We start from the raw sequence: 27304 nt of genomic DNA, 5'->3' as shown, positions 1-27304 counted from the left end.
TTCAGCAGTAATGGGGACATATCCCAGGTGCGTATACCCCAAATAATCAAATGTTCTCACACGCTTCCTCCTCCTCTTCTTATTCTTTTTTTTCCCCACTGTTACCCCACCCCACCCCCAACACACATACATTCATACATATACACGTACACATTATATTATTCCCACTGATTAGGCGCTTCGGTGAAGGGACTTCAAAGAAGTAGTTCATGGAACCAAGGACTCTGATGGCTTTTTTTGTTTTTTGCCTTTCCTTCACCTTCTTGAAATACGTAACGCCGGAGCAGCCTGCGCCACGTACCGCGATCCCGGTTTTTCTCTCGGCCGACGGTGGTTTAGCAGCAGTGACGGAGTGAATGGACCCCTTTTTCTCTCTTCCCGCCTCACAAATTCAAAGAAACATTCGCTCCAAGGAAGGAAAACGCTTCGCCTTGTGGCTATGACAACAACACCACGTTGTAAAGGCACAACTTCATTAGCGGGAACACCCGTGTACTCGAGGAGGATATCCCGCAGTGTCTCTACAGTTGCGTGGTAATCTGCCGTAACAACAAAAGGCTGCCCAAACATTAGTGGGAGACTGTCATCCCGGTCAGCAAATACTTCACCATGACAGCAAGCAATCCGGAACTGATCCTTCTGCAGCGGCGGAGCAGGCACAACAAAAATTGTTAGTGGCTCCATTGGGGCACAGAGACCGGCGGTTCCGTATGCAGCCACCGCTTGTGAAACCAAGTCATCGATAAAACAATTACAGTCACACGTGCCGTCTTCCATAACGGGCACTTCGATGATGCAGTTGATTAGACGCTCGCGGGGGTCGACGACAAGCGCAAGGTAATGAGGGGCAATGACAAAAGGAGTGATAACCTGTGAACTCATCACCTCACTGTTATTGCTTCTGCTTCTGCTGCATCTGTTGACACTACCGCCAGCATCCAAGGCGGCCCCTGCTCCCCCGTCAGAACAAAATGTGCGCTCAACAGTTATCGCACATCGCCGAACTGCCTGTTCTACCACATCACCAACTGTGGTACCCTGTGGAACCACAAGCTTCTCCTTGTATATTGCCTCATTCTTCCGACCCCGTACCGTCACTACGAGGCGCGGGCGACACTCCACCACGCGTCGTGGCTCGCGCAGTACCTCAAAAAAGATGACATCCACACGGTTACCCCACAATAACCCTGAAAGGACCATATCGCTGGGTGCAGGGTCCACCTCTGGCGTTAATATCTCCCCACAGTTGGGATTGCCACCGCAAGTACCTTTGTACAACCGAATGAAAGCTGGGTCATGTCCGCTTGCAGTACCAATTGCTTCACAGACCTCATCGTACTTCAACTGGCTATCTAATGTAAGCATATATGCTTTGATGACGTGAAAGTTCCTTGGTGGGTAGAACGTCGTCTGTCCGCGAACCTCACTGTCCGCATCGGACATGGGAATTGACGCCTCCACGACGGCCGGCCTTGCTGGTACAACGCAATCATCACTTCCTTCAACATTATCAGCCTCATAACCCAAGTCTTCTTCCGAAAACATGTAGCGCTCCTCAAAGACGGAATGGGTGGCCTTCACATGGATAAAGTTTGGCAGACTAAGCAGATAGTCGTTTACATCAGTATATGAGTGCACACGCGAATTGCGTTGTTGCGCAATCAGTACACTACCAACTATGATACCAGAGTTCTGGAGAGTCTTCTCATTATCGAGTAGTACATTTTGGCACTGGCTTTCCTCATATATTCGAAGAGTATCAACTAAGTCAGGGTCCTCACCCAAAAGACGTAGCAACACTCGCCCACAATCGGCAACTGTTGCGTGCAGTGGAATCATCGCCGATCCTGCGTAGGCAACGTGGCGGGTGACGGGGTTGAAATATTTGAGAAAGACCAAAACAGCACACCTGTCAATACGGGGGAGAGACGAAATGTTAGTTTCTTCGATCCCCTCCCCTTCAGACCCATATGTCACCCGTAACGACGACATTGAGGGTCTTTCCTTTGCTAATAAATAGACCCACGCTAGCGAACCTCTCACAGCGCACCGGATTAATGCGATTTTTTGCCCCGTGGAGTTCACGTCAAACATGCATAGGTCCCGGCTGAGTGTACATGTTTTGCTTTCACAAGGAGTTTTTTGATCATCAGCAGCGTACAGGCAAATATGCACGTTGCATGGCGCCGCATAATCAGAAAAGTAAATTGTGTAGAACGTAATACTGCTGATGGGAGTTGGTTTGGGGAGGACAATGGCGCATCCGTTGCACGCAGCCACCGCCTCAGCCCCAAGTCGTTGATTAACAAACAATGAAGCGGTATTCGGTACATAAAGTTGCGGAAGTGTTGTCCGTCGTTGTAGGTACACAAGGAAGTGCATCAGTGGTGATTTGTCATCGTTCCTATAGTTGAGGTATTCAGTGAGTGAGCAATTCTTAGTTGATTCGGTCAGTTGCAACGGCACCGCAACGTGGATGTGGCTTGTCCACGGAGAGAGCCAGAGTCGGAAATCGTCAAACCTGAACCTCTTTTTAACGTTCGGTACGCACTCAGCGACAGAAACATACACCATTTGAAGCGGAGTAGTTTTTTCTACTTCGACACGGAAACAAACTTCCTCCCAAATCCGAGGATCTGATGGAAAGGTCTCACGTTGTACTCGCTTGACATGCTCACTGATTATTTCATCCGTGAGGACGTATAGCACCAACTTTCTGCGACGCATGTTTGCCTCCTCCTCACGTCGTTTCTCCTCCTGGATTTCCTCCCGAAGTTGATCCCTTACACACTGAGGAACAATGTTATTCTTCGGCCGTTCAAACATCCTCTGACAATCGGCACGTCTTACATATGAAAGCATATAAGCATTATTAGTAGGCATGTGCCAGAGTGGCCTTCCCTCTGTTGGAGCAGGCACGCCGAAGTTGTCATTGACCGCAACCTCCTGGCTGACAACTGTCACCCTCTCATCATCAAATTCCAACCAACGCGTAAACCTCTTCTCAGTGGCATCCCATTCCCTTATGTAGCAGTAGTAGTGACCGCTACGGACAGAACCCTTGTGCACAATAACTCCCTGCAGATCATATACGGCTGGTGTATCCCTACTGAAGGGCCGTGCAATAGCCGTTGCTGCTTCATTATCTCCTTTTCTCCTCTTCCTCTTCTCACCCCCATCATCTCCCATCATTTTCTTTTCATCACCCATATCCCCAGCAAATACTTGAGTAGCGTATTCCCCCCAATTTGAGGGCGTCTCGTGTTCCAATTCCTCGAGGGACAACTCCACGGGAAACTCCAAGTAACTGTTCACCTTCTTCGTCTCCAGTATAGGTGATGTGAGATCCATTTCGAACCGTTTTAAATGAAACCAAATAACAGGTGGAAAGCGACGGAATTCATAACTTTTCTGTGCGTCCTTATATTGTGGCTCCCTCCCAGGTTCCTCAACGCGATACTTGTTGTCCCCAACAAGCATGTCCTTCGCTGTGAGCGAGCGTAAACTATCCATGAGGTTGGTATGCCCCTCGAGGGGAAGGTGGATATCGTAAAAGGTGTCCCGGCTGCGTGAACAAAAGCTCTTGTCGAGTGTTGCAACAACTTGCTCGCCATAACCCTCAAACATCCGGTTGATCGCGCCCTCACTTACAGATCCCTTCATTCGCTCCTCAAGATTGTCACGAAGCAGCGTGGCCATTTCTTGAATGTCATGCTGAGAGTAAAGCTCGCTCTCAGTCCAGTCGAAGGCGGCTGTCAGCTTTTTTGTATGCACTGGGGTACGGCGTACCTCCATCTCATGGAAAACTGATTGCAGCGCACGAGGTATCGAGCAACTCTCATCATTAGCGTCCGTTGGTGTGAGATAAACAGCGTTTCGGAAGTAGCATAAGTGAAACAACATTTGAAGAAGAGAGTTCAAGTAACATGTACAACCCTCATTTATAAGACCAACAAATGGCACCGGTATCGCGGGTGCCACTGCTTGCTCAAGCGCGAGCGGATCCTTGCTTCCGCGTCCAGCGCTCTTTACAAACCCTCCCTGTTTCATCCCTTGTCTCAACTCCGTTTCTTTTTCCAAGTGCTCCTCCTCTGCATGAACTGAATCAGTGGCGCTCTTTTCCGCTTGCGATAACAGAGAAGATACCGACGGCGACACGGAATTATCCACACATGACGGATGTCCCTCAGAAGATGTTCCGCTATCATCCCCAGAACCTGGTGAGGCGTTTCCAGGATTAGTGGAAACATCACTGTCCTCGCAAGATAAATTGTTCTGATTCATGGCACTGTGTTAAGTTCAACGCACGTGCACTTGTAGGTAATATACAGGCGCGAGGTTACGTTATACAAGTATATACGTATATGCAACAACAAACTTACTGACAAAAATCGCGAAAAGAAACAAAAAAAAGTAAAGCAATTACGGTAACACGGTACGAACTTTTTTTTTTTTACCTTCCTCAGCTTCACGCACACCAACGACACACTCACACACAAAAAAAAATCCTTATCTTCCTTTCGACGGTCTCCCTTGCAAAAAAAAAAAAGAAACAGACGCGAATTTCTTTACAATTTTTTTTGTTACCAACCTCTCTCCACTATATATTTTACACACTCCCTCTCTTCTTCGCTGTCAACGTCTTTCCCCTTTTATGTAATATATTTGGGTGCTCGTGTGCGTATTTGTGTTTTCTTTGCCTCCAAATAGAAACAAAATGTTTGGAACAACCACAACGGCAATTAAGGTAAAATATAACTAACGAGCCTAAGTATATATATGTATATATATATATATATATATATATATATATGTTTATATATGTATACAACTGACACTAGCAGTGGGGGACGGTCACTAATAAAAACAAGAACAGGAGATATATATATATATATATTGATATGACACAGAGAAGGTAAAGGAGAAAAGACAACAGAAGAAAGTTATGTTCATTCGACCACTTATTTTTAGTTTTGCTGAGCACGGTAGTTCGAATAGTGATAAGGGTGGCGGTGACATTTCGGGACCACGTGGTAAGCAGCAGTATGAACAAAGAAGGCGCATTAACGCTTACGAAGAGATTGAAGGGAGAGGAATATGTGAAACAAATCAAAGTATAACGGACTTCACACATATGACTTGGCGTCAAACTTCCTCATCAGCCCTCCAAATATATATATATATATATATATCTTCGTGTTGCTATCGGTATTGCGACCAAATATAAGCACAGATGCAAACAGCCACGCAGATGCACACAAATATGCTTTTTTTTTAAATTAAAAAACTTCGTTCCTGCCCATCCACACACAAACACACACTGTGGAACGAACCCCCCTTTTTTTATTTTAAAAAAAAAACAACAACACGTAATGCGAAATTACATGATTCCCAAAAGTAACAAAAAAAAAATCATAAACGGTAAAAGAGTGAAAGAAGAAATGAGGTATCGCCTCCTTCAAGTTGGATCTTCTTTTTTTTTTCTTTCTTTCTTTTCTTTTGGTGTTGACGCGGGCAACAGAATCATGGTATCTACTCCAGAAGTCCTCGTCGGTACATGTAAAGATATATGAGGACACAAGCCACAATACATGCCAACCAATAGCATGGATAGCCCCATGCCCATTGCAACTCAGGTATGTGGGGAAAATTCATACCATACACTGCGGCAAGGAAAGAACTAGGTGTGAAGAAGGCCGAAAATTTCGTTAGAAGCGCCATTAGTTCGTTCGTTCGAAACGATTGCAAAGAAATATGCATGTCGAGGAGAGTTTTGGCATCATCGCAAATTTCTAGCGCGCGGTCGATCAGCTCTATGCAGTGTACACACATCTCATCCGCATATTCCTTACTGCAAAGTCCAAGTTTTGTGAAGCTCTCGGAAAGCACTACCCTCGTCATATTAAGTACACGGTGGTGAACACTCGCACGACGATGTAAATGATAAAGGAAAATGTTCATGAGCCCCTTATCCATCGGCTCTTTATTTTTTGTATCCATCAACTTCAAGAGAAACGGTGATGAGGAACCATCGACAAAAAGTGAGAAGATCCTCCCTTCAGCATGCTGCTTGCTAGCGCTGTACTCGGTACCCGGAACATTATTTGTCCCCCTGCGACTGGAAACAAAGAGCTTTGCCTCACACTTCTCGAGAATATCGGAGTGGGCAATTAGATGGCTGGTGTATGTACAGACCGCGTCATGCATGATCCTCACAAGAAACTCTTCGAACGATATGTCACTTCGTTCCATCAATGATTTCCAGTGATAGCGCATGTTGGCAATATACGAACTATCCATGCGGTGGATGGTGATGACAACCTTTCGCTTCAGATCTACCACGAGAATCCAGCGGTTCGTAAGTTCCTTTACACTGTCATCATCGAGCGCAATTTTAGCTGTGGCAACACGGAGGCAAATTAGGAACTGCGAGGGATCCTCAGGGGAACTGCAAATCTGCGGTAACACCAGAGGGTGCTCGCGGTCCAGTAGAAAAGATTCTGCAATATCAAACTGCTTCGTCAAATGACGGAGAGCATTTTTGTACATTACCTCCGAGGGGTCACGACCCACCATATCTACCCAATACCAGTTAAGGCACAACTCTAAACTGGAGTTCCCCGATACGGAAGGGGCACCCGGCGGCTCTGCTGCTGGATATTCTTCATGCAAAACTGCAGACTCAGACGGAACCAGTTCCTGCGTATGGGCCAAAGTACTTAGCGCCTCCGGTACCCTCTCACGCTGCCCTGTAGCAAACCGCTTATGAAGAAAGAGGGGTGGACGCAACTGATGTTCCTTGAGTTCCACGCTGCTAAACGTTTGACCCCGCTCGCCGCGGCAGTTGAAGTATTCCACAAACACTTGATTGACGGGGAGCATCGGTGCCCGAACAGATTCTTTGGGGATGCTGGTGTCACCAATCACGACGGGCCATGGGGGCCTAAATGTACCATAACGCTTTAGGTTGCTCCCATGGCCGTTGCTGCTCGGCGGCGCACAGGGTCTTCCCCGGTCCTGGGATAGAGTTCTTGACCGAAGCGAGTAGTATCCCGCCTTATCCACGGGTCCAGAGAGGAATCCCTCATCTAACTCCTCTTTCATTACGGCGTCATGATTTACACCATCGCCAGATCCTTCATCAACGAGGGGCAACCACACTCTCGGGCGGGGTGCGACCATAAAGTTACTAACTGTGCTGATACTGCTACTGCTGCTGCTCGTGCTGCTCCAGTGACTTGAACCGCGTTTGCTACCGCGGTTTTCCCTTTTTTTGATGTGCCTACTTCTCACGTATTCTGCATGCCCTACCTCACTTGACCGTCCCGACACCGATAGTAACGAATGAGGTGGAAACAGGATTTGCTGTTTTGCTGCGTTGAATTCCTCGAGTGAAAGGGCACCGCTTTTATGAAGCTCATACAAGACTTTGATACTCTGAACCACTTGCTCTGCGTGGCGGGTACTCATTCCTGTTGCCGCCGGTGAATCCAACAGTGTCGCCGATCCCGGTGACGCTTCACGCGGCCCCTGCTCCACGTTCAACGATCCACTCATTTAGTACCTTAGGCGGCAAAAGGAGCGTATTTAATAATAATAATAAGTAAAAGTGTAGCTTGCAAGCTACAAGTGGTCGTGCAGCGCTACGAGTCACTACGCCGTTGCAGCGCCAATTCAAAACCCCTTTTCTTCCCTCCTAACCTGTGAACTACTTTGTGAGAGAATGTTCCGAAGAATCTTAAGTTCACGTACACAAAGCTCGATCCACTTACGAGGGAAGCTGTGACAATTAGGACAAGCTTTGACGGTAAAAGCAGCTAAAACCGGCAGCGGTCCCGCAACTGTATCTTTGCAGTAGCGCGAACTCTCCAAAGAAAGAAAGAGTCAGGCCTACGTAGATATGTGTACTTAAATATGTAAATGCCCGGTTGACACTACTACGCGACCCATTGAAATGCAATAGGAAAAAGTGAGGAAAGAAACGCAATTAACCTTCACCGTCTGGTTCATAACATGAGAAAAAAAGATAGCACAGGATACCGAGGGCGTGACCCTGATAAAGCAAACAAAGACGCGCACGTTCGCGTATGAATAAACATTTATGTATATATATATATTTCAGATATTTTAGAAGAAGCGAAAAGGGGAGGGTTCGTAATGACGCACATATAGATTCATCCAATCAAACGATGGAAATCATTCGTCGTGATTGTTACAATGCCCCGGCAAAATTAACAACGCTTGTGATAACAGTTACCTCACAACTACGGTTTACCACAACATCTCCGTATACGCACAAACACATACATTTTGATCGCACCCTCTCCATCTACTCAATTCGCAACACATCCCAAAGACACAGCGGAGAGTGAGGAATGAAGATAAAAGAAAAGTTAAGGGAAAGGAAAGGGGGAAACTAACAGCAGAAGAATTTAAAAAAAATGGGCGCAAAGAGACAGAAAGACAATAAAAGGAAAAAAAGAAGGGACTAACGAAAAGAGGGCAAATATATATATATACGTCAACACAGTAAACAAGAAACAGTTTAACTTTTCTTCCTCTCTTTTTGTTGAAGGAAACGGAAGGTAAAAGGGCTGAACAAGCAAAGGAAAGTCGACATTCGGGTAAGCTAATCATTTTTTTAAAAAAAAGAACACACACGTAATGCGACAACGGTAAAATGGCTCCAAAAATACATTTCAGAGTCTTTCGTTGTTGGTTCACAAAAAAAAAACGCAAAAATAACAAACAAAAATAACGCGGAAACGGGGCCGACAAACAGAACAGAAAGAATAAAAAGAAAAACAAGACTTGAAGTTCCTCCTCCTGCGGTGGAAGGACTGCGTCCGTTTCCATCATATTTTCCTTTGAATAAAATCTCTCCTTCTAATTTATGTGTTTATTTGCTGTTGTTTTTGCTTTCTTCCCCCGCCATGCATATGTATGTGTATGTGTATTTGATGTGCGTGTGTGTGAGCTTACGTTTGTCCCCTGGGAGAACTCTGCCGTCACGTCGGCCCCTTCGTTAAGATTTTAAATATTATTAATATCATTTTCCTCTTGTACGCACCCTCAAACAGACACAAACACAAGCGCAAATGTATACAAATAAAAAAGTTTTGCCCTTCTTTTCCCCATTCTGTTTTGTTTTGCCTTCTTCCTTTTGCTTTGCTTTTCACGATGAAGTTGTTGTTCACGTTAATTTATTCCGCCACGAAACCTCTCGAACACTCCATCAATCAGCCCCTAAATTTATTTTCTCTTTTCTCTGCTTTTACTTCCCAATTCCCCTCCGGTGGTCGTTTTGTTTACCTTATTTTGTTCCTTTTTCTGGAGGTGGAAGGAGGATCAGTAACAACTCATAGCTATCGAAAACACGCAGCAGCGACAGACCGTTAACAAATTAAAATAAATAAAAAACGGTAAGTGATGAAATGAAAAAAAAAGGAAAAAATTGAAACCTGTTGCCACCACAAAGGAAATAAGCTGCCACTAATACGCAACAAAGATAACATGACAAAATCTCTTCAACCTCTCTTCTTCTATTCGTATTTTCAGTGTTTTTTTTTCATTCATTCATTCATTCCTTTTATCCGTCTCTCTCTTTTCGTCACTCGTGGGATTATGCAGTTTCAAGCGCAGATGAGTAAGCGTACACAGAGATGCCGCAAAAAATATCACTTTCAGTCTAACGCCACGTATCGCGAGCGGCAAAAAAGAGTGGCACTCCACATCTGCACTTCCCCTACATGCACCCCGATACGCAACTAACGACGAAAAGACACACAAGTTATATATATATATATATACGAAAAAAAAAAAAGTGAGAAAGAGAAATTATGGCATGTGCTTCCCCAAAAGAAACCAAGCGGTACGTTATTATAACGAGTGACCTGTTAACCCCCTCTCCTCCCCCCCTTCCTCATTCCTTTTTTGCGTGTGTTTCTTCTTTTATCCCATATCTCCAATTCTTCCGTCCCTTTATCTCCTTCTCTGCAGCACAACCATTTCTCTACCTTAAAAAAAAAAAAAGCAAAGGCAAGAGAAGAGAAGAGAAGACAAAAGCGTCTCCGTGTGGCTCTTTCTTTTTCCTCTCTTTTTATCACCTTATTCCTTCACAAACAAATACAAACAAATCACACAAACAGTGTCATTAGACTGTCTAACGTCCCAACGCCTAAACCCGCCTCACAGCGCCCGAAGAACCATTGCCTGAGTGAGATTTCCTCTCCTTAAGTGTGCTGATACCCGGCTTGCTGCTTTCAAATTCGGAACGTGCGATAGAACCGGGTGGTATACCAATAAAGTGATGCGGATTTCTTTCTAGTGGCTCCAAATAGTTGTAAGCGCGCACCCTCGTTTCCTCCGTGACAAGTCCTTTTTTCAACACCTTCAACGCAATCTCTCCCATTTCAATCGACCTCGTCGAAGGTGGAACAACATTCTTCAGCACAGAATAGAGTTCCATCAGCAAAAGGATCTCACGCGTAGCCCGATCTCGGTTGTTGACGGCAAGTAAACATATGTCAACATGATCTTGAATGGAATTCGCGAAGCCACTCTTAAGCCACGCATGCAACAGGGCACTGAAAACCTCTGCAGCAGCTAATGGAGACTCCAAACACGGAGAACTCGCCAAGGAGTCAAATAGGACATTCTTGGGTGGATTGTCAGTCACTATTGTGCAATATAAGTCAATCTCGATGGATTGTTTTCGCACATCAGGATAGTCAATTAAGGCCAGTATTGGCTCAACTCCAGACTCCGCGGTATTTGCGTGAATAACCTGCAATGGACGATATCGAATGAAATCATTCTTCTCGAGGCTTGGTTCGCGCTGTGGGCCAGATGACCGCTGCTGCAATTGCATGGCTACGTCGCGCAAATATATCCTCACGGCCGATCGATCAAATGACATTACACAGTCTAGACCCTCATTTAGTAGGGTTTCGTCCAGCACCTCTCGCGCTGTATCACTGCAGATCATCTCTGTCCAATACTTGAAGATTGCTAAATCCTCGTACAGCTTCTGCCGAACTGCATTACGAAAAGCATCCATGGCCACCTGGCGGAGTTTCTCTTTCAACGTTCCCCCGCACTGCCGCTCTACGGAACAAAGAAAAGGGCCAAACAGAACTCGTTGCTTTGCCGTCTTCACAACCGTCAGACAGCGCTCCGTCCACACAACAACAACACTTATGACGTTCTCAAATGCGTTGGCGATTTCGTCAACGACCATATCAACGGTGCAGTCACACCGCGTAACGTTATGCATGTAAGTTGCCACAGTTTCCGTTGTAGCCACTTGCTTAACTGCGAAGGAGGTACTCACGGTAGAAGTAAGCGGGGTCGTAACCACAATGCTACTCTGGCGCGACGCCGCACTGCGCGGGGCGGGGATTAAACTATTGCGGGCAGCAGGGGGTGGTTGGATTGGCCTTGCCGCGACCTCCACGCCAGCTACTGAAACCGCTGCCGGAACACCCGAAACACTGAGCGGGGAGTTACCTCCACTGGAGGGACTAACGGGTCGCTGCGAATCGCCAACAGAATTTGGTGGGCGTTTGCCCTCAAACGCAGACTGGCGTGTCTGACCCGGCGGTTGTTGTTGTTGTTGTTGGCGCTGCTGTTGCGCCGCAGCGTTTTGCTCGCCTATTTTTTTTTGGAGCCGTTCAACAACGGAAAGCAGGAGCAGTCTAATACGCAGTACAGGGTGATGCTGCGACCAATGCACCATGATATCGGTAAACACTACTAGCATAGAAGAACCAAGGGGCGTGGCAAAGAACGCCGAGTCGACAATACCTAGAAGTTTAACTAACTCATCCATCTGTCCCTCCGATGGTGTGTATGGGGGCGGCATAACGAGTCCTTCTCTTCCATAGTGTCCCGCAGTTGTTGTGGTTAAAATTTGCATGATTACCTTCTCCGTAACAATGTGACGCAAGAAAAGCTGGCCAACGAACGCCACAATACCGCATGCACGGTCCCTACGCTCCTTAAAACTCTCATCCGCACTCTGTGTATTGCGGTCCTCTCCACCTTGGTTAGCAGTCTCTATGTTTTTCTCCTCTAAGCGCTGAAACTCTTCCTGGCATCGAGAAAGGAGCTGCTGTCGCATACGAAATTCAAGGCTCTGCGACTTGTTGCCTACAATCCGTTGACCCTCTGGTACCTTGCACAACTCCACTACAAGGTCGGCGTAGAGGTTCGCGAAATGCTGCTCTCTTACAGCCTTCATGAAGAAGACATTAACAATGTTCTTCAGCATTTCATCGCTTGCCTCGGGTATTGGCAGCCGTAACAATTCATTCTTCACCTCACGATACTTAGTCGCGTCTCCGGCTACGCGATTGAGGATAGAAATCACGTGATGGTGAAGTTCCTTCCGCTCTACGTCACCAAAGAGACCGCGCTTTCTTCCTAACGTATTGGACACCGCGATGGGAGCATCCAAACGATCCTCCCACGGCTCAGGAAGCGCAGCGAGAGGTGCGGGGGGTCCAGTTCGTTGGCGTCCGTCAGGTCCAGAGACAGTAACCGATGATAAAGACGTGGAGGGAGAGGCAGACAATGCTTCCCCTGCGTTGGTCAGTTTCTCTGCGATTTCTTTGTTGATCTTCTGTAGGCAGTTCGCAATTTTTGCAGGGCAACGGTGTTTGACATCCCGGAGTCGCTGCATGGCGAGCACCGTGCCCTCTGGGTCATACGGAATACATCTCGTGATGTTGTCATTAGTTTTGGCCTCTTCTACTTCACTTCGCTCTTCAGTGATGTTTGTTGAAGGTTTAGCACTGGACTCCGTTGTTCGCATTGGCACTTCCTCTCCCTCCGGCGTCGTGGCGTCACGTGGGGGTGCGGTCACCGCTTTGCTACCTAAAGGGGCAACCGCTTCACAATCCGAAATCGAACCACTAAACTGCGTGGCCTTCGAATCAGACGCAATGGGGTTTGTCTGTGTGCCTTGGTTGACTTTCTGAGACGTTTCTCGGGGTCCTTTACTTCCATCAGTAAGGGAGGATCTGTGGTAGCGCTCGAACTTCTCCCGCGGGGCGGTGAGAGCCTCTACAAGGGCAGAGGGCACAGTACGTACGTAGGTGGGAATGTTAAAACTGTCCCGGGAGGAAGATGTGCGCCGGAATCGTTGCACCCGGCATGCTTCAGGTGAGTCCATTTACAAAGCAATGCAAAATAGTTCCGGCAACAGGGGAAAAGGCGCCAAGTTGCTCAAATTCCTATGGCCAAAGAAAAAATATTGTGTCCTACAACTTTTCCAACCCTGAATAGAAGCAGAATGTTTCACAAACCCAAAGGAGTCAAAATAAAAATTAAAAAGAAGCCGATGATTGCCACCGTGTCAAAACACTACCATGAGATGAAGCGCAGGATGTGCAACACATAAGGCGTCAAACAGGTTGTACTGTAATGACTCTAGTGGCTGTACCACATGCAAACATGTTTATATATATATATATATACATACATCTATATGTCACGATGCACAAACCCAATACGTGCACATCCATGAACATGTGATCAAGCAGCACATATCGTTCATGCTTTCACTCTACACATCACTTCACTCAACCCTCCTGTGGAATCATGCCTCACAAACCTCGCCGCAGCACCGCACCGGCACCAAACTCGGTGTATTCCGCACGGGTAACCCAAAAATTTTGGAATGTCGGAAGCGATGCTAAAATGGAACCTCCGACAAACGCTGCGTCCCTTCGCTCCGTTTGCGCCTCTACGTGCACAGCCTGAGCCGTAATAGATGCGACATCATCCCGCAACCTCTCAGGGAGGCCACTTAAAAGTGAGCAACCTCCTGACAGGTGTAGCGCGCCGTACAGCAACCCCTGAAGGTCGGTATCGCATTTCCGCACCGAATCGACGAGAAGCCTATGAATACCCTGAGGGAAAGCATACGTGTGTAAGTATTCGAAATGTTCTACCCACTTGTGGTTGCTTTCGTGCTCGGTGGTTGGTGCAAGCGAGGGATCAAACAACATCTCAGATGGGACAAACCGACTCGAGCCCAGAGAAATGATCGTGCCATCCGGTAACTTGTGGTGAACCACATTTTTGTTTCTACCGGAGTAATCCTCGTTTTCTTCATTACTACTATTCATGTTTGCCTCCATCTCTACCGCCCTGCGGAAGGCGGTACTGCTGGGGCATGTCTCACAATTTTTCTCCTTTATATGTTCCCACACATCCACCCGGTGGCGGGGATGCACAACATCCGGAAGTGGCTGACCCGTGTTCATCATGTACTGCGTGCACAGTTTACCCCCATACTCCAATGCATGCACGGCATGAAACATGGGACAACCCTGAAACACAGGCACCACGTGACAGGCGTCGTATCCCATTTCCACTGATACGCCGCTGCACACACCCGAGGCATAGAGCGCGAGGGCGGGACTCGGTGCAAAATAAACGGAACACAGATTATGTTTCTCAAACAGCATCTCCGCCAACCGTTGACGGTGGGCGCGGGGAACGAGCATCTTCTCCGTTAGCAACAAAGGTGTTGGGACTTCGCTATTGCTTAGGTGTAGTATGTCATCCAAATGCTGCAGTAACAGTTCCATGGCATCCCAATTCACCTCCTTGTCTTCGATAACGCGGACGGTGTCACCTATCGCCCGCTTGTCGTATGCCTTTCGCAAGTACAACGTGCTCTCCTGCTCTCCCCCACGCAAAACGCACGTGGGCTCGTTGACACGTGGTATATCATCCCCTGCGAACCCAATGCGAGTTTTGCAAGCACCAATGTCGACGACGGCCGCGTTTCGGTGCACGACGGCCACCTCATCGGGAAGCGGAACCTTAGCGAGAATCTTAGCAGTGCCTTCCGGGATACGCATTTTTGCACGTCGATACGGACACTGTTGTACCCCTGATGTCAGTCCAAATATATCGGGCTATTTACCTTCCACTCTTTTGCCTTTGGTATTTTCCTCGTCCTTTCCTCCCTCCAAATCGCTCAGTGAGGCCAGAGTTGCCCCCTACTGTTTTTTTTAAATGATGATTGAACATGTGCCACCAGGCGAGAAAGGGAGAAGACAGCAATGCATTGGATGCCGGCAGGCGCAAGGAGGAAAATAATAGCGAATGGTACAGATAAAGAAAAATAGGTATGTGTCACTATTAATGCGTGGTTGAAAGCGAACCTTCACACAATCCACGACGAACTGGTCAGCAAGGCGCGAGCAGCAAAGCAGACAAACTAATAGCAAGCACGGTTTGCCATCGCTAAGCGGTCCCGCGGCGACACCAGAACGGGTAGTGAAAACAGCGAAGGAAAAAGAAGAAAATGAGGAAATAAACATCAAGCGCATGGGAGGAGATGGTAAGCTGTGGGGAGCAATACTCCCCACCCATATCGCTTCAGTGGTACCTGCTTCCTTTTTTTATTCCACACAAATCCACACACAAGTGCATTATTCCTTGTCCTTCCGTCACATTCCACCATTTACCCTAGGTTCAGAAATTCATGCCTCTAGAAACGGATGCAATGAATAAATGAAGGAGAGATGTGCAAACACACACCACCACCACCACAAACAAAGAATAATGTCACGGCAACTATACACCTATGGAACATTCTAAGAAAAGAGAGGCGAAAAATCAGTGAACATGGGGAGAAAGCAGGCTTACCTCCCGTGCAGTGTATTCGACAAGGCGCGCTCTTCTGTTGAAAATTCACGGTAGTCCTTCCGCATCGTGCTCAAATATGGTAGCTGAAGTGGTGGCAACGGGGGGATGTAAGGGTGGACACGTTTCATGTGTTCATAATTATAGCTCTTCGTGGAGAGCCCTAGTGGGCGGTCGAGAACATCCTGTACGTATAGCGGTTTCCCAATCGCCAGAGGATCACCGCCCTGCCCCCATTCCCGCAAAGTCGAGTTCATGACGGGAGCCCTTGAAGAATCGGCACACCACTCCCTCAGCAAGAAGAGTTCAAACTTCTCATCTACAGGAATTTCTACACTAACAGCGGCGTAGAATGCGAGGAACTCCTCAAAGCACAGCGTGGGATCATCACTATCATCATCGGCATTGTTAGCCTGCGCCTCCCGTGGAACGGTAGAGGAAAAGGTCCCCCAAACGTCTCCGTGCGTGACGGTCTCAGAGAAACGCTCGTTCAAATGATTCCGCCGTACGCGACCTTTCGCGTCTTTTGGCAGTGATGCCCATGCACGAAGAACGGCATTATGACGCCGCTGGTTAAGTCCAGTAAAGTGACGGACAAAACGCTCCGGATTGATGTAACCATCATTATCGTCATCGAAGGCCTTACAAAGGTATGCAGCGTCGCCTTCCCGCAGTTTCGTACCGTATTGTTCCATGAGCTTTACGAACTGCTTGTGAGTCACCCCTTTCCTACCAGAGGCACGCTGCTCCTCCTCCAAGCAGCGGAAGTCGCGAAGAAAATCCACCATTTGAATGGGGCCCGTAACAGGTCCGCGACCTCCGCAACGTACGGCCCGCTTCACGCGGAGGAATACGCTGTCCTCGCGTGGATTGTTGTTATCGCTGTAAATCATTATGTTGGCTCTACCAACGATATGGAAAAAGGATTAGGAAGAAAAAGGCGGAGACAATAGTGTCAACAAATACTAGTATAAATCGCTCCCACGTGTACAGGGCAGGGAGAGGTCAGATGTTTTATAGGGAAAAAATAAAATACATGGTCAAAGCTCACTATAAGTCGCACTATCAAAGGAGAAAATGGAGCAAACATGACCTGAAGCGCCGTAAGGATCAGACGTTATAAAATTATTCCTTTATCATGGTGCATGATGCTTTCGCTGAATTGGATGGCGGCAGCCGCACGGTGAAAAGACAAAACGTTCACTGGAAAATGATCTGTGAGACCCATCCATTTTCCGGCAGCACGTCCGAGCACAGGAAGTAAACGAAAACAATGATCAAAAATAAAAACAGGTGAAATGGAAAAGAACTGAACCAAAGAGTTACGCAATTCTGATAAAGTGAACAAGAGGGGGGTGGAAGTCCAACAACACCAGCCCCACGGGGCCAATTCACATGGGAAAGTACGGAGGTAAAGGGCAGAAATGTGCACAGGGAAATACCAAAATATATGTTCGGTGGTGATACCACACTCTCGAACACAGAAGGAAAAGAGTTGCCGTGGTGCAAATTGCAACAGAGTTCGAAGCATCTGTCCCTTTATACTTTGATTACTTCAACGGCGACGGGTCGCGACTCATCATTCACGTTCCCGTGGTTGTGAACCCAGCAAAACACCGTAACACGTGCTTTCCGAATCTTTCGACAGACTAAGCGTGACGATACTTTTCCCGTCAGTGCCACCTCTGGCAAGCCGATGGTTGTTGTGACAAAACCCCGTGAGTTCCGCACTTAAGCCACACAGCAAAATACAGTTGCTTCGTCACAGTCACCACCTACCGAACAGCAACAGTGTCCATCGTACTTGATGATGCCATCCACTCCTCCCGCAAAATACAGCACGAGTGGCCCGCAGACGTGAAAGAACCCATGGAAAACAAATGAGCTGCAGCCGTTGCCTGCTGGAAAGGTTTTGGCAAGCGGACCAAAAACAGAAATTTGTGTGCCTTAAAGGTCAAAGACAAAAACGACGGTAATCTTACAGTGAAGGAGCGTCGAAAGCTCCAACAATATGACTTCTGCGTGTGAGAACACGTGTGCTAATATATATATATATATATATATATGCATGCGTTTGCACACACGAAACCATCCAGGTGGTCAAAGGGGGAGGATACACAGTTTTGTTCCAATTTACGCCGCAGAGGCAATTTCTGGGAAAACATAACGTTGGTACAAACACTGACGAAGCAAAATCAGCTCTACGCCGCTAAAACCTGCTAAGGGTAATTTATTCCCCCCCTTTTTTGAACAATACGTGAAGGAGGCGAACGTGCCCTGATGCTGGCAAAGATCACGTTAACAATCGCAATGAAAACAAGACGCAGAAAGACGGTCATCGGTTCTAACTCGCGTTGTTATCCATTTAATCATCGCTAAGTTCATCGAAATCATCTGAGTAGACATTTTCTTCCTCCTTATCGCTACCGTCACTTTTACCGCCTGAGTACAATTCCCCCGGCTCAGTGGTCTCAACGTCTGCAAGCCATTCCGGTACACCAACTACCTGCTGTGGAGCACCATCGAGTTGCAACGCATCCACAGCGGCCAGAAGGGCACTTCTTGCGTTGTCTTCCGCTAATGCCAAAGTCCTACCCGTTGCCTCAACTCCGCCTAGTCGCTCTTTGCGTTGTTTTTGCCTTCTGCGCCTTTTCTTTCTTTTCTTTTGGTCCACACTTTCATCCTCATCCTCATAGCTCCATTCTCCCTTCAACGGTGGTTCCTCCTCCTGCATTATACGTTGCTCCATCTCTTTGCTAAAAAGGCCGTCGGATGCGCTGCGAGCCACCGATTCAGTAATGGTTGGATCATCACCATTAACCGCAAGTGTCTCCGCAGCGGCCATATCGTGCAGTAACTGCCATAAACTGTTGCTCAAAGCAGTAAAGCTTGTGGGATCTGTGGTATTCATAAGAAGACGCACCTGCGACAACACGGCGTAGCGACGGACCTTTTTTTCTCGCAAGGCGGCCACGCGGCGCTCCTGCTGTTCAACCTCACGCCGAAGCCTCTCAATAGACATAATAACAACGAAGTTTCTCTTATCAGCACATGTTAATTGACCGCAAGACATTGAAGGAAGTTAAGAATAGACGATAAAGAAAAGGGAACGGAAGAGTTAAAAACATGAAAAAGTTGATAGGGGCCATTCTCCCAACAAGGAACAGTGGCACTCGTTCGGGTAATCAAAGCGACAACGAATGTCCCAATATGAAACAAAAACAAGTTAGCAGGCAAAGGTGAGTAATGACGACCTATTCGAACACTCCCCATGTGCTACGAAGAAAATTCCTCTAAATATTTGCGCAGCAAATGGTGGGTAGCACAAGAATAAAAAAAGAAAATAAAACGATACATTTATTACTTCCCTTAGTGGGAAGAATTTCGACGAAGAAAAAGAAAGGGAAGGAAGTGTGACAGGCAATCGGATCAAATAAGGTTCCTCCTCCCATGTATATATATACACATACACGCACCAGATACACGCCGAAACTTTCCACTTACACGCAACTAACGCTCTCCACGACGAAAGATAAAAACTACAGGAATGTAGAGAGTAAGAGATACAACAGCATAAGCACACTCTCACAAACGAACCACCGACATCATACACATATTTTGAGTATTCAGTAGCATGTTGCGAACCTACACCGTCATCCCTACTATCCTTTTTTCCTGTCCGCTTTAACATCACTTCGCCATAAACAGAAGGTATTGCAACAGCGGCCGGCACCGTAAATGATGACCGGTAGTAAAAAGCAGCAACATCTCTTCGGCAGTTCCACAACGTTCCACCAGGGGGGCCCGGTATACAAATATGCTTGCAGCGACTATGGGCAAAAGCCACAGAGCACACGGCGCTGGAAGCAACCTTTGAGAACCCCTCGAACGGCCACACGCACACATCGGCAAACTTAAAGATGTGTGACCACTGAATACCTCTTCGATATGATAAGAGAGGACAAGATCCCACAGGTTTAGCAGCTCATTCGGTTCAAGCACATCCGCAAAGGCTGTCATCATCCACCGAAGTGCCAGCCGCAGTGGTGGGTACCGAAGAGCACGCGTTGCATGCAGACACGCAGGCGCGGCAAAGCGTACAACCAAAGACTCGAATATCCAACAGCACTGCGCCAGCTCCGGAGTGGGGCCTTGCAGGCGACACCACAGTTGCCCAAAAAGCGCTACGACGAGACTATATTGCTCCGTCGTGTCGCCTGTAATGTAGCAAACAGGTGCGATGAGCAACGTGCACTTCTCAACGGGAAAAAATCCCGAGGGGAGAAGGTGCTGTGTTTTTGTTTGCTGATGCTGCTGTTGGGTGCGCTGTTGCCCCGCGTCAGCCGACGGCACGTCCGCGTGAAGAAGGTAAACCAAATATGATTCAATTTGCTCCGGTGGTCGCCCCAATTGTGCCAGAGTAGACTTCAGATGCACATCGGACACATCCTTGTCCACAATTAATGTGGTTCCAAGCGCCTCCGTTTCGTCCAAGAAGATGAAGTACCTGTCGCTGTCACCCACGCTTTGCATGTTGTCTACTTTCACAACAGCTTGTAGTACCTTAACGGTAACTTCCATTCCCTTCACAGCGTATTTGTGGTGTACGCGCCGCCTCATGCTCTCAAGATTTCGAGACGTTCCGAAAGAGACGCACCTTCCAATGACATCTCCACAGTTGCTACCATGCAATTCCCCGGGCGCATTGTTTGTTGAGCCACCCTCCAACACGACCAATTGCAGCTGAAGTGCTCGTGCGTAGAGCAGACGCCGCATCGACGGACTCGCACCTCTTCGCAGTGCGGCCGCCACCGATTTAGGGGTGCTACCACCAGGATTCAAGAAGTCATTCAATTGGCTGTAAGCACTGCAAGCAGCCGCACGGCTCGCTGACCCGTGAGCCCGCGGGCAACCCGCTGACGGATGAAGCGCTGCGAAATATTGGCGGAGCGTAGAGAGACTCGGTGCCAGAGCTTCCTGGTGCTGGACCAGCATTGCCTGAACAGGTGCGCGAAACACAGTTAACAACCCAAAGGCGTCGATACCATCGTGTAACGCCGTCGTGTCTCCCCCCAGTATTTCTGCCACGATCAACTCCTCCGTCACAGTGCTATTGAGACCAGACACCAGTGTCTCGTACAGATGTTCTACTGACCACTCCATTTCTTCGTCACTGTCAACACCGCTAATGCTGTCATCCAGGGCATTAGCATTGCTCACACCGCTCGTAGTATGGGCATCATTAGACTGTGGATGTTCCCTCACCGGCAATTCTTTCTTCAGCCCCTGCACACGCGAGGAAAGAATACGCATCCACCGGCGGCGTGCCTCAGCAAGTATTCTGTGCAACACCAAGCAACATGGTTCGCTGAGAACACCGCCGTCAGATGACGTTCCCATTGTATCTCCTTTTTTATTCTCTTCAGCAAGTTGCCTCAGGCGCTGGTGTCTCGACTTTAGGTCTAGGTTCTGTTTGTGAATTATCAGAGAGAGGGCAGTTCGTACCTCTTCGCTTGATAACTGGGATATAGGTGCCTGCTCGTCGAAGCCATGTCCTGTTATGTTGGCACGGGATGGACTTGCACTGTCACGGTTAGTGCTCTCACCTCTACACGATCTCGAGACACCCGATTCAGTGTGCGCTGAGAGATTGCACAATTCACGGTGCAGAGTCCTTAGAAGTTGGTCACTCGCACCACTGATCTCGCTCAAAACAAGCGACCGCCTGTCGCTGCCCTGGGATCGGGGCGGGAGGTGCACCGAGCTCGAAAGCCCGGCTGATGAAGGCGTTGGAAAACTTCGCATGTTCCCCCGGGTCGGCGCGCGTCCGTCTGAGAAGGCAAAGGGAGGCGGTCCAGCCAAATGAAGGGGCACATTGGAAGACGGGTTTTTCGACCCATAGGTTTTTGTCATCATATCGCCGACTCGATGAGTAAAAGAGAAGTGAACAGCCCGTTAATGACACTATCAAGATAATGATATGTATATGTACGTGAGTATTGATGAAATTGCTTATTTGATTAGGCCTCTTTGTTATTAAAACACAGGCGCAAGTATATGCTTCGAGGAATGGACGATAACAAAAAAGTGTGGGAATCCACACTTGTTCGTCACTCTACTAAATCTCTGCAAATCTACAAAGGGAGGAAAACTTTCTTCCTTAATGCAATACTAAGAAGGTAAGAAAGGAAACAGCATGCACTCAGTTAAGAACAAAGGAACAAAAATATGCCCAAAGTTGAACAAGTTAAGTGAGGTTTTGCTTGAGAAGCTGCGTCCGTTAACACAACACGCACCAGACCCTCCCCATGATCATAATACGACAGCTAATCCCATAAATCATGAACGGGCACTAGGTGAGGGTGCAGAAATACACGAAGGGAGGCTACTCTCATCCACACTCCTTTTTTACACCGCCCAACCCCCACGCACACACACACACACACATTCACTGCTTTGTAACACTACTGGCAAAGCTATGCTCAATGAGACTCACAGAGTGTATTGCTTATACGCGCGGAGCTGGGGTGAACTACCTCTTAGCCGCATCCTCTAAGAGGAACGCAGCCGTGAGCGACGCTGCAATGCCCAAATAGTTTATACCAACGGTTAGGCTCCGCCGGGCGTAGCTCTACAACGAGACTATAACGTTTGGAGTCCGCATGGTCGGCCCAGTCGGAGCGCACGCGGTGCAGCACGGCGGGAATCGCACCTCTTGATAGGAGTCCTGTCATGTTCCCCGCCAACACCATGGTGTCGGCAGTATCCACCGGCAGTTGTGGAGGAAACCAGTCGGGTTGCAGCAACGTATTTTCATCATTACCATGGCTTCTGCATGGATATTTGCCAAATTCCAACCCCCCAGCAGAAGCTTTCAAAAGCGCAGTGCAAATTCCAGGATCGTAATGAGGTCTACACCCAACACCAGCGTCGTACCGCCATATTCGAAAGACAGAACGTCGTCCAATGTCCTTGAGAAGGTCCTCACCCGCCCAAGATTGCATGGACGGTTGCTGCGCTATACCGTAAGCAAAATCCATTGCCGCAGCCTCGAGACCTTGAGCAACTAGTAGCAGTGCCGAGGGAATTTCATGCTTTGCACCGGTCCGCATGCGAAGCAGTGGGACTGACAGTTCCATCTTAGAGCGCATTGGCACTTGACCATCGTTACGCCAACTCACGCGGAAAATAGATGGTGCCTTGTCGAATAGTTGAGACTCCTGGAGCGTTGCATACGCCGCGGCAACCTCCTCAGGAGCGAAGAGTTTGCGGAACAATGAGGAGGCGGACGTCGTTAACAAAGGTACACGTGCACACACCGTGCACAAACACTTCCTTTTTCTACCTCACGCCGCACTGTATATGCCCTACTGCAACTGCAAGATGCAGCCGCTGCGCATATGACAACAGTTCCAAGCAACACCAAAAGTAAAAAGAGGCAAACGACTCATGTATTACCCGTACTGTGGCCGTCGAGGACAATTTTTTCCCCTCGGTGGGAGTTCATCTATTTTCCACAAACCCACAAAACAGTACATTTTTTTTTATAAAAAAACTGCTTTTACACGACAAAGTTGCAGCCTGTTGAGCCCCCAGCCCCCAGCAGGGGGGGGTGGGTGGGTTGGACTCGCCACAGGTAGAGGCACAAACACGTGCACAAAAGCAAATATTTATTCATGTACAACTGGGGAGGGAATCACAAGTAAAGCGGAACAATATCAGCAATGGGAAATAACGTTCCACTACTCAAAAACAGAGTGGAACATGTTGTTCCGCCGACAAACATATGGACCGTGTTCGTCATACTCCTGCTTTGTCTTCGCCACCGCTGCAAAGTCTGGGCTCATCCCAAGCATACTTCCACCGTACCACACTGCATACCGCTGCCGCTCATGCGCCACCACATTGACATCATACGTAATTTGCTTACTGGGGTCCCCAAGAGCCTTTGTGAATTTCTTTGCGCGACGACTCACGAGTGCACGCAGATCCTTCTGTAGCCGTTTGTCGAATTTGGGAAACATCGTTGTCCCACCTGAAAGTACAACGTTGCGATAAAGCGGCCGCCTACAGTCAATTGGACAGGACCAAATGGCCTTGTCAATAACATCGGGGAGCGGCAACGTCCACTCTCTGCTAAATATGTCTGGGCTGAAGAACATCTCGGGTCCGAGAAACTTCTCGTAGCCGACATCTACCGTATATGACTCCCCTGTCTTCCTGTTCACCGCGTGGTGCTTAGTAATGTGATTTGGAAGGTCGCTATCATACGTCTCAAATTCCCGTGCTATGTTGCGTGCGATGTAGCAGTACTTCTCCTTTATGTGTTGGGCTAAGTATAGCGCATCGTCAGCTGGCACCGGCTCGCCCCGCTCGCGCAACCACTCGAGCACAAAGTTCGTGATGTCCCGCCCCGCAAGTGGGATATGTTGGATAGCGTTATGCATTACAAAACCATCGACAATAGGCACGATGTGCGTCACGCCATCGCCAGAATCCACAACAACACCCGTGTTTTCCCCCACAAGACCCAATTGTTGCGCCTTTCCTGACGTCCACGACGCTCGCAACGCTAGCGCACCCTGCACCGCAATGTGCAACTGCTTCACACCAAAGGTTTCGAACATAACTTCCGCCGTATGTTCGCGGTTCTCTGGGGGATTTGCAGGGGGTTCAGTGAGTATGAAGCCATGTTCTTCAGGATCTACGCGGAGGTATTTGTATACGCAGTGCTGCCATATCCGCTCCATCTTGTCCCAGTCCTCAACAATACCGTGCTTAATCGGATGATAAAGGTTACAAGAGCTAGAGTGAGCAAGTGCCTCATCTCCAACGTAAAAGTCGAGATCACTAAAAACATCATGGGACCGACGGCGTGACGCTTCATTATCCGCATAAGCGGTTGGGATTATATATGTCGGTTCCTCGTTTCCAGCGTAGCCCATCTTTGTGTAGCCTGTCCCATTGTCGATTACAACTACCGGGTAGGCCATGCCGGCACGCAATCCTAATGTGTTAGCTGGCCGCCGATTTTTTTTTTCTTTACCACTCCACTCCACTTCACTCTGCTACCCTTTTCCTTTTCTATATGATACTATGAACACAGCCCAGTGAGAGCGGACACAACAGCTGACTCACTGTTTACATAGGGCAGAACCAGTACGCCAATAAAAAACACATGCAAAGCCCGAAACAGGCACATGCACGCAAGAAGTACACACTGGGAAGTAATATTACAACTCGTATTCAACCCAGTAGTAGAAACAAAAATAATGAATGTATGAACCAATATAAGAAACGTATGGTGAGCTGAGATGGCACCTGGCAAGGTAGAGTTAATGTGCGGACGAGCACATCTACCCACCTAACACCTTCACGCTCCATCACTTGAGTAATCCATTATCTTCACACTGGAGTTTGTCAAATGCTGAATTCGACAGATTACTTCAAACGCACCCCGTTTCATCTGGTGAGCAAGGTCTTCAACTGCCTCTACTTTGTCCCCACCGGTGAGGATGCGGTAAAGATGAACCAGTATCAACTCATCCTCCTCTATCGTGAAGGGACGCTCACTGTGAAACGGTCGCCCAGCCTTGTGATAATCTGTGTTACTGCAAAACGCGCAGCGTCCACCAACGCACTTTGTGCTACCAATACCAGTGCAAGTGCCGCCCACACTAGCCACACCGTCGATAAGAGAAAGGTTGGTATGGCTGCGCCATGGAAACCCACTGGCCGTTAAGGATTCGAAACTTACGTCTGTTCCATCAGCCTTCCGCAAAACGCACTGCTGATAATCCGCCTCGGACTCCGTCAGTCCGACGGGCTGTGGCACCGTCGTTGGATCGAGCGGCCAGTTCTCCTCGTTGACACTGTGCAAAACAATATCAGTATAAGCCTCCTGCGAGCGGTCAAAGAGAGTGAAGGTATCGTCGCGAGTATATGTCAGTACCCACAGCGATATCCTCTTGGAGAGTGGTTTGAGCTCCACACTGCGGGCAACAAGACCTTGATCATGTGCAATCATAACAATGCGAAAGTCAAGAGAGGGGTTTCGCGCCGCGATGGCGGCCTCAACTGCGGGCATGAGATGAACCTCCTCCAGAGGATCGCGGGAAACTATAGAGCGAAAGAAGGTGACCGGCATATCTGGTTTATCAATGATGTTGTTCCAACGAGCCATCTTGCGACTGAACTGGGCCTTTATTTTGGGATCGTTAAGGTCGAAGTGAGCAAAGGCTGTATGCAGTCCGCGAAATAAAACCCAAATGCCAACGCATTCAGGTTTATATGGAGGCGGCTCCGGTGGGTAAAAGCCGCACGAGAAACCGTTCTGGATGAAATGTAAAATACCATCGAAGGTACACCGGCTAAAGTCAAAAGGATAGGCCTCAGTGCTTAGCCCCACCTTGCCGAGCAACAACGCAGGGCCGCACCATCCACCCATAGATATGTACTTTCGGGGTAGCCGAACGCCGCTAAAATCAATAGAACGCAGAAGCTTACAGCGCTGCATCCGATTGTTGGGTGCAAACAGTAACGTGACAAACTGCTATAGCCCCAGTGCGGTTGAAGGGTAAGCTCCCTCAGGAAGAAGAACTCACGCCCACAACACGTGAGAAAGAAACCAAAACTCGTGCACGGATGGAGAACAGACAGCAAACGTGTGCGCTGCCACACACACACACACACACCTCCAACTCTGCCTAAGCAGCAACTTCCTCTACTAACAGCGCGGAAATAAGCAAACGCCTATCCCATTAGAACAAATCCAGTCGCGATGGAAGCGAGACGTTCGAGGTGGAGAAGAAGTGAAAAGGAAAGGAAATAAAAAAAATGTTCGTACAAATCAGTTAGACGAACTGCATTACTCCACCTCAGAAGTAAGCAACCTCGATAATAACGGAAGGGAATAACGATTATCACCACATTACGAGACCATCACGTGTATTAATTACTTGTTCTTTTCTTATCAACTTAATCAAATGCATAGGTAGGCCCTTACAACGTACGAGGTGATCCTCACAACATTACGTTTCAGCTAAATTCATACGGGCGCAAAAATTCTTTGTTCGCTCATTCACTTTGGTTTACCCGCTTCTTAAATATATACACACACAGACGCTCACACATTTACCTCCCTGTGTGAAGAATACCTGTACGTTGCCCACCTCCGAATGCACTGGTTTCTTTTCTTCGTACCATATCATTTTTTTTCTTTTTAAAAAACGCCACATCTCATCACAACAATTTAAGAATCACGAAGAGACAGCAAAAGGCCATCGATTTCTCTTAAACGTCAAAACAAAGGGACGAAGTCAGAGCGACGTAAACGAAACAAAAAATAATAGAAGAATCGTAAATAAGGGAATTGGGGTGATGTGCTGGTGCACCAGAAATGCATGGAGACCAAAGTAATGGTCCATTACATTAGTCCTCAGCACCAGCACGCCGTGGTAATGACACGCATTCCGTTATCCAGTTTCCGCTACGACATGTCCCTAGGCAGTGCAAGGCGGCCGACGTAAGTGCTCCCGTCCTCTCACTCACAACTTTTTAATCGTGACCTCATTTCACCCTCAGCGGCATGTTTCATCGTCTGCGTTTGAATGTGCATGCACTTGAATAGAACGACCGTTGC

At 48.0% G+C, this 27304-nt stretch overlaps 13 protein-coding genes across 13 annotated transcripts; 1 reads left to right on the top strand and 12 right to left on the bottom strand.

Annotated features, from left to right (window-relative positions):
• Positions 1-255: 255 nt before the first annotated feature.
• TbgDal_IX2940 (cysteine peptidase, Clan CA, family C19,putative) lies at positions 256-4284 on the bottom strand (the record flags this gene model as incomplete). The annotated part of the gene is made up of 1 exon (XM_011778187.1): positions 256-4284. One exon carries the CDS (start codon positions 4282-4284, stop codon positions 256-258), a length of 4029 nt encoding a protein of 1342 aa, XP_011776489.1.
• A 1248-nt stretch (positions 4285-5532) lies between these two features.
• TbgDal_IX2930 (cation transporter, putative) lies at positions 5533-7557 on the bottom strand (the record flags this gene model as incomplete). The annotated part of the gene is made up of 1 exon (XM_011778186.1): positions 5533-7557. One exon carries the CDS (start codon positions 7555-7557, stop codon positions 5533-5535), a length of 2025 nt encoding a protein of 674 aa, XP_011776488.1.
• Positions 7558-8271: 714 nt separating this feature from the next.
• On the bottom strand, positions 8272-8859 carry TbgDal_IX2920 (T. brucei spp.-specific protein; the record flags this gene model as incomplete). Its single annotated transcript, XM_011778185.1, has 1 exon — positions 8272-8859. One exon carries the CDS (start codon positions 8857-8859, stop codon positions 8272-8274), a length of 588 nt encoding a protein of 195 aa, XP_011776487.1.
• Positions 8860-9839: 980 nt separating this feature from the next.
• On the top strand, positions 9840-10157 carry TbgDal_IX2910 (hypothetical protein, unlikely; the record flags this gene model as incomplete). Its single annotated transcript, XM_011778184.1, has 1 exon — positions 9840-10157. One exon carries the CDS (start codon positions 9840-9842, stop codon positions 10155-10157), a length of 318 nt encoding a protein of 105 aa, XP_011776486.1.
• A 20-nt stretch (positions 10158-10177) lies between these two features.
• TbgDal_IX2900 (hypothetical protein, conserved) lies at positions 10178-13174 on the bottom strand (the record flags this gene model as incomplete). Its single annotated transcript, XM_011778183.1, has 1 exon — positions 10178-13174. One exon carries the CDS (start codon positions 13172-13174, stop codon positions 10178-10180), a length of 2997 nt encoding a protein of 998 aa, XP_011776485.1.
• A 433-nt stretch (positions 13175-13607) lies between these two features.
• On the bottom strand, positions 13608-14873 carry TbgDal_IX2890 (actin, putative; the record flags this gene model as incomplete). The annotated part of the gene is made up of 1 exon (XM_011778182.1): positions 13608-14873. One exon carries the CDS (start codon positions 14871-14873, stop codon positions 13608-13610), a length of 1266 nt encoding a protein of 421 aa, XP_011776484.1.
• Positions 14874-15662: 789 nt separating this feature from the next.
• Positions 15663-16556, bottom strand: TbgDal_IX2880 (hypothetical protein, conserved; the record flags this gene model as incomplete). Its single annotated transcript, XM_011778181.1, has 1 exon — positions 15663-16556. The coding sequence occupies one exon, from the start codon at positions 16554-16556 to the stop codon at positions 15663-15665; it is 894 nt and encodes a 297-aa protein (XP_011776483.1).
• Positions 16557-16780: 224 nt separating this feature from the next.
• TbgDal_IX2870 (conserved hypothetical protein, unlikely) lies at positions 16781-17194 on the bottom strand (the record flags this gene model as incomplete). The annotated part of the gene is made up of 1 exon (XM_011778180.1): positions 16781-17194. One exon carries the CDS (start codon positions 17192-17194, stop codon positions 16781-16783), a length of 414 nt encoding a protein of 137 aa, XP_011776482.1.
• An 834-nt stretch (positions 17195-18028) lies between these two features.
• On the bottom strand, positions 18029-18736 carry TbgDal_IX2860 (hypothetical protein, conserved; the record flags this gene model as incomplete). Its single annotated transcript, XM_011778179.1, has 1 exon — positions 18029-18736. The coding sequence occupies one exon, from the start codon at positions 18734-18736 to the stop codon at positions 18029-18031; it is 708 nt and encodes a 235-aa protein (XP_011776481.1).
• A 617-nt stretch (positions 18737-19353) lies between these two features.
• TbgDal_IX2850 (hypothetical protein, conserved) lies at positions 19354-21579 on the bottom strand (the record flags this gene model as incomplete). The annotated part of the gene is made up of 1 exon (XM_011778178.1): positions 19354-21579. One exon carries the CDS (start codon positions 21577-21579, stop codon positions 19354-19356), a length of 2226 nt encoding a protein of 741 aa, XP_011776480.1.
• A 623-nt stretch (positions 21580-22202) lies between these two features.
• Positions 22203-22814, bottom strand: TbgDal_IX2840 (hypothetical protein, conserved; the record flags this gene model as incomplete). Its single annotated transcript, XM_011778177.1, has 1 exon — positions 22203-22814. The coding sequence occupies one exon, from the start codon at positions 22812-22814 to the stop codon at positions 22203-22205; it is 612 nt and encodes a 203-aa protein (XP_011776479.1).
• Positions 22815-23405: 591 nt separating this feature from the next.
• On the bottom strand, positions 23406-24656 carry TbgDal_IX2830 (actin related protein 3, putative; the record flags this gene model as incomplete). The annotated part of the gene is made up of 1 exon (XM_011778176.1): positions 23406-24656. The coding sequence occupies one exon, from the start codon at positions 24654-24656 to the stop codon at positions 23406-23408; it is 1251 nt and encodes a 416-aa protein (XP_011776478.1).
• Positions 24657-25036: 380 nt separating this feature from the next.
• On the bottom strand, positions 25037-26179 carry TbgDal_IX2820 (hypothetical protein, conserved; the record flags this gene model as incomplete). The annotated part of the gene is made up of 1 exon (XM_011778175.1): positions 25037-26179. One exon carries the CDS (start codon positions 26177-26179, stop codon positions 25037-25039), a length of 1143 nt encoding a protein of 380 aa, XP_011776477.1.
• Between the last annotated feature and the right edge of the window lie 1125 nt (positions 26180-27304).

Source organism: Trypanosoma brucei, chromosome 9, assembly GCF_000210295.1.
Source record: "Trypanosoma brucei gambiense DAL972 chromosome 9, complete sequence".
NCBI lineage: Eukaryota > Euglenozoa > Kinetoplastea > Trypanosomatida > Trypanosomatidae > Trypanosoma > Trypanosoma brucei.
This window is presented reverse-complemented; position numbering and strand designations above follow the sequence as displayed.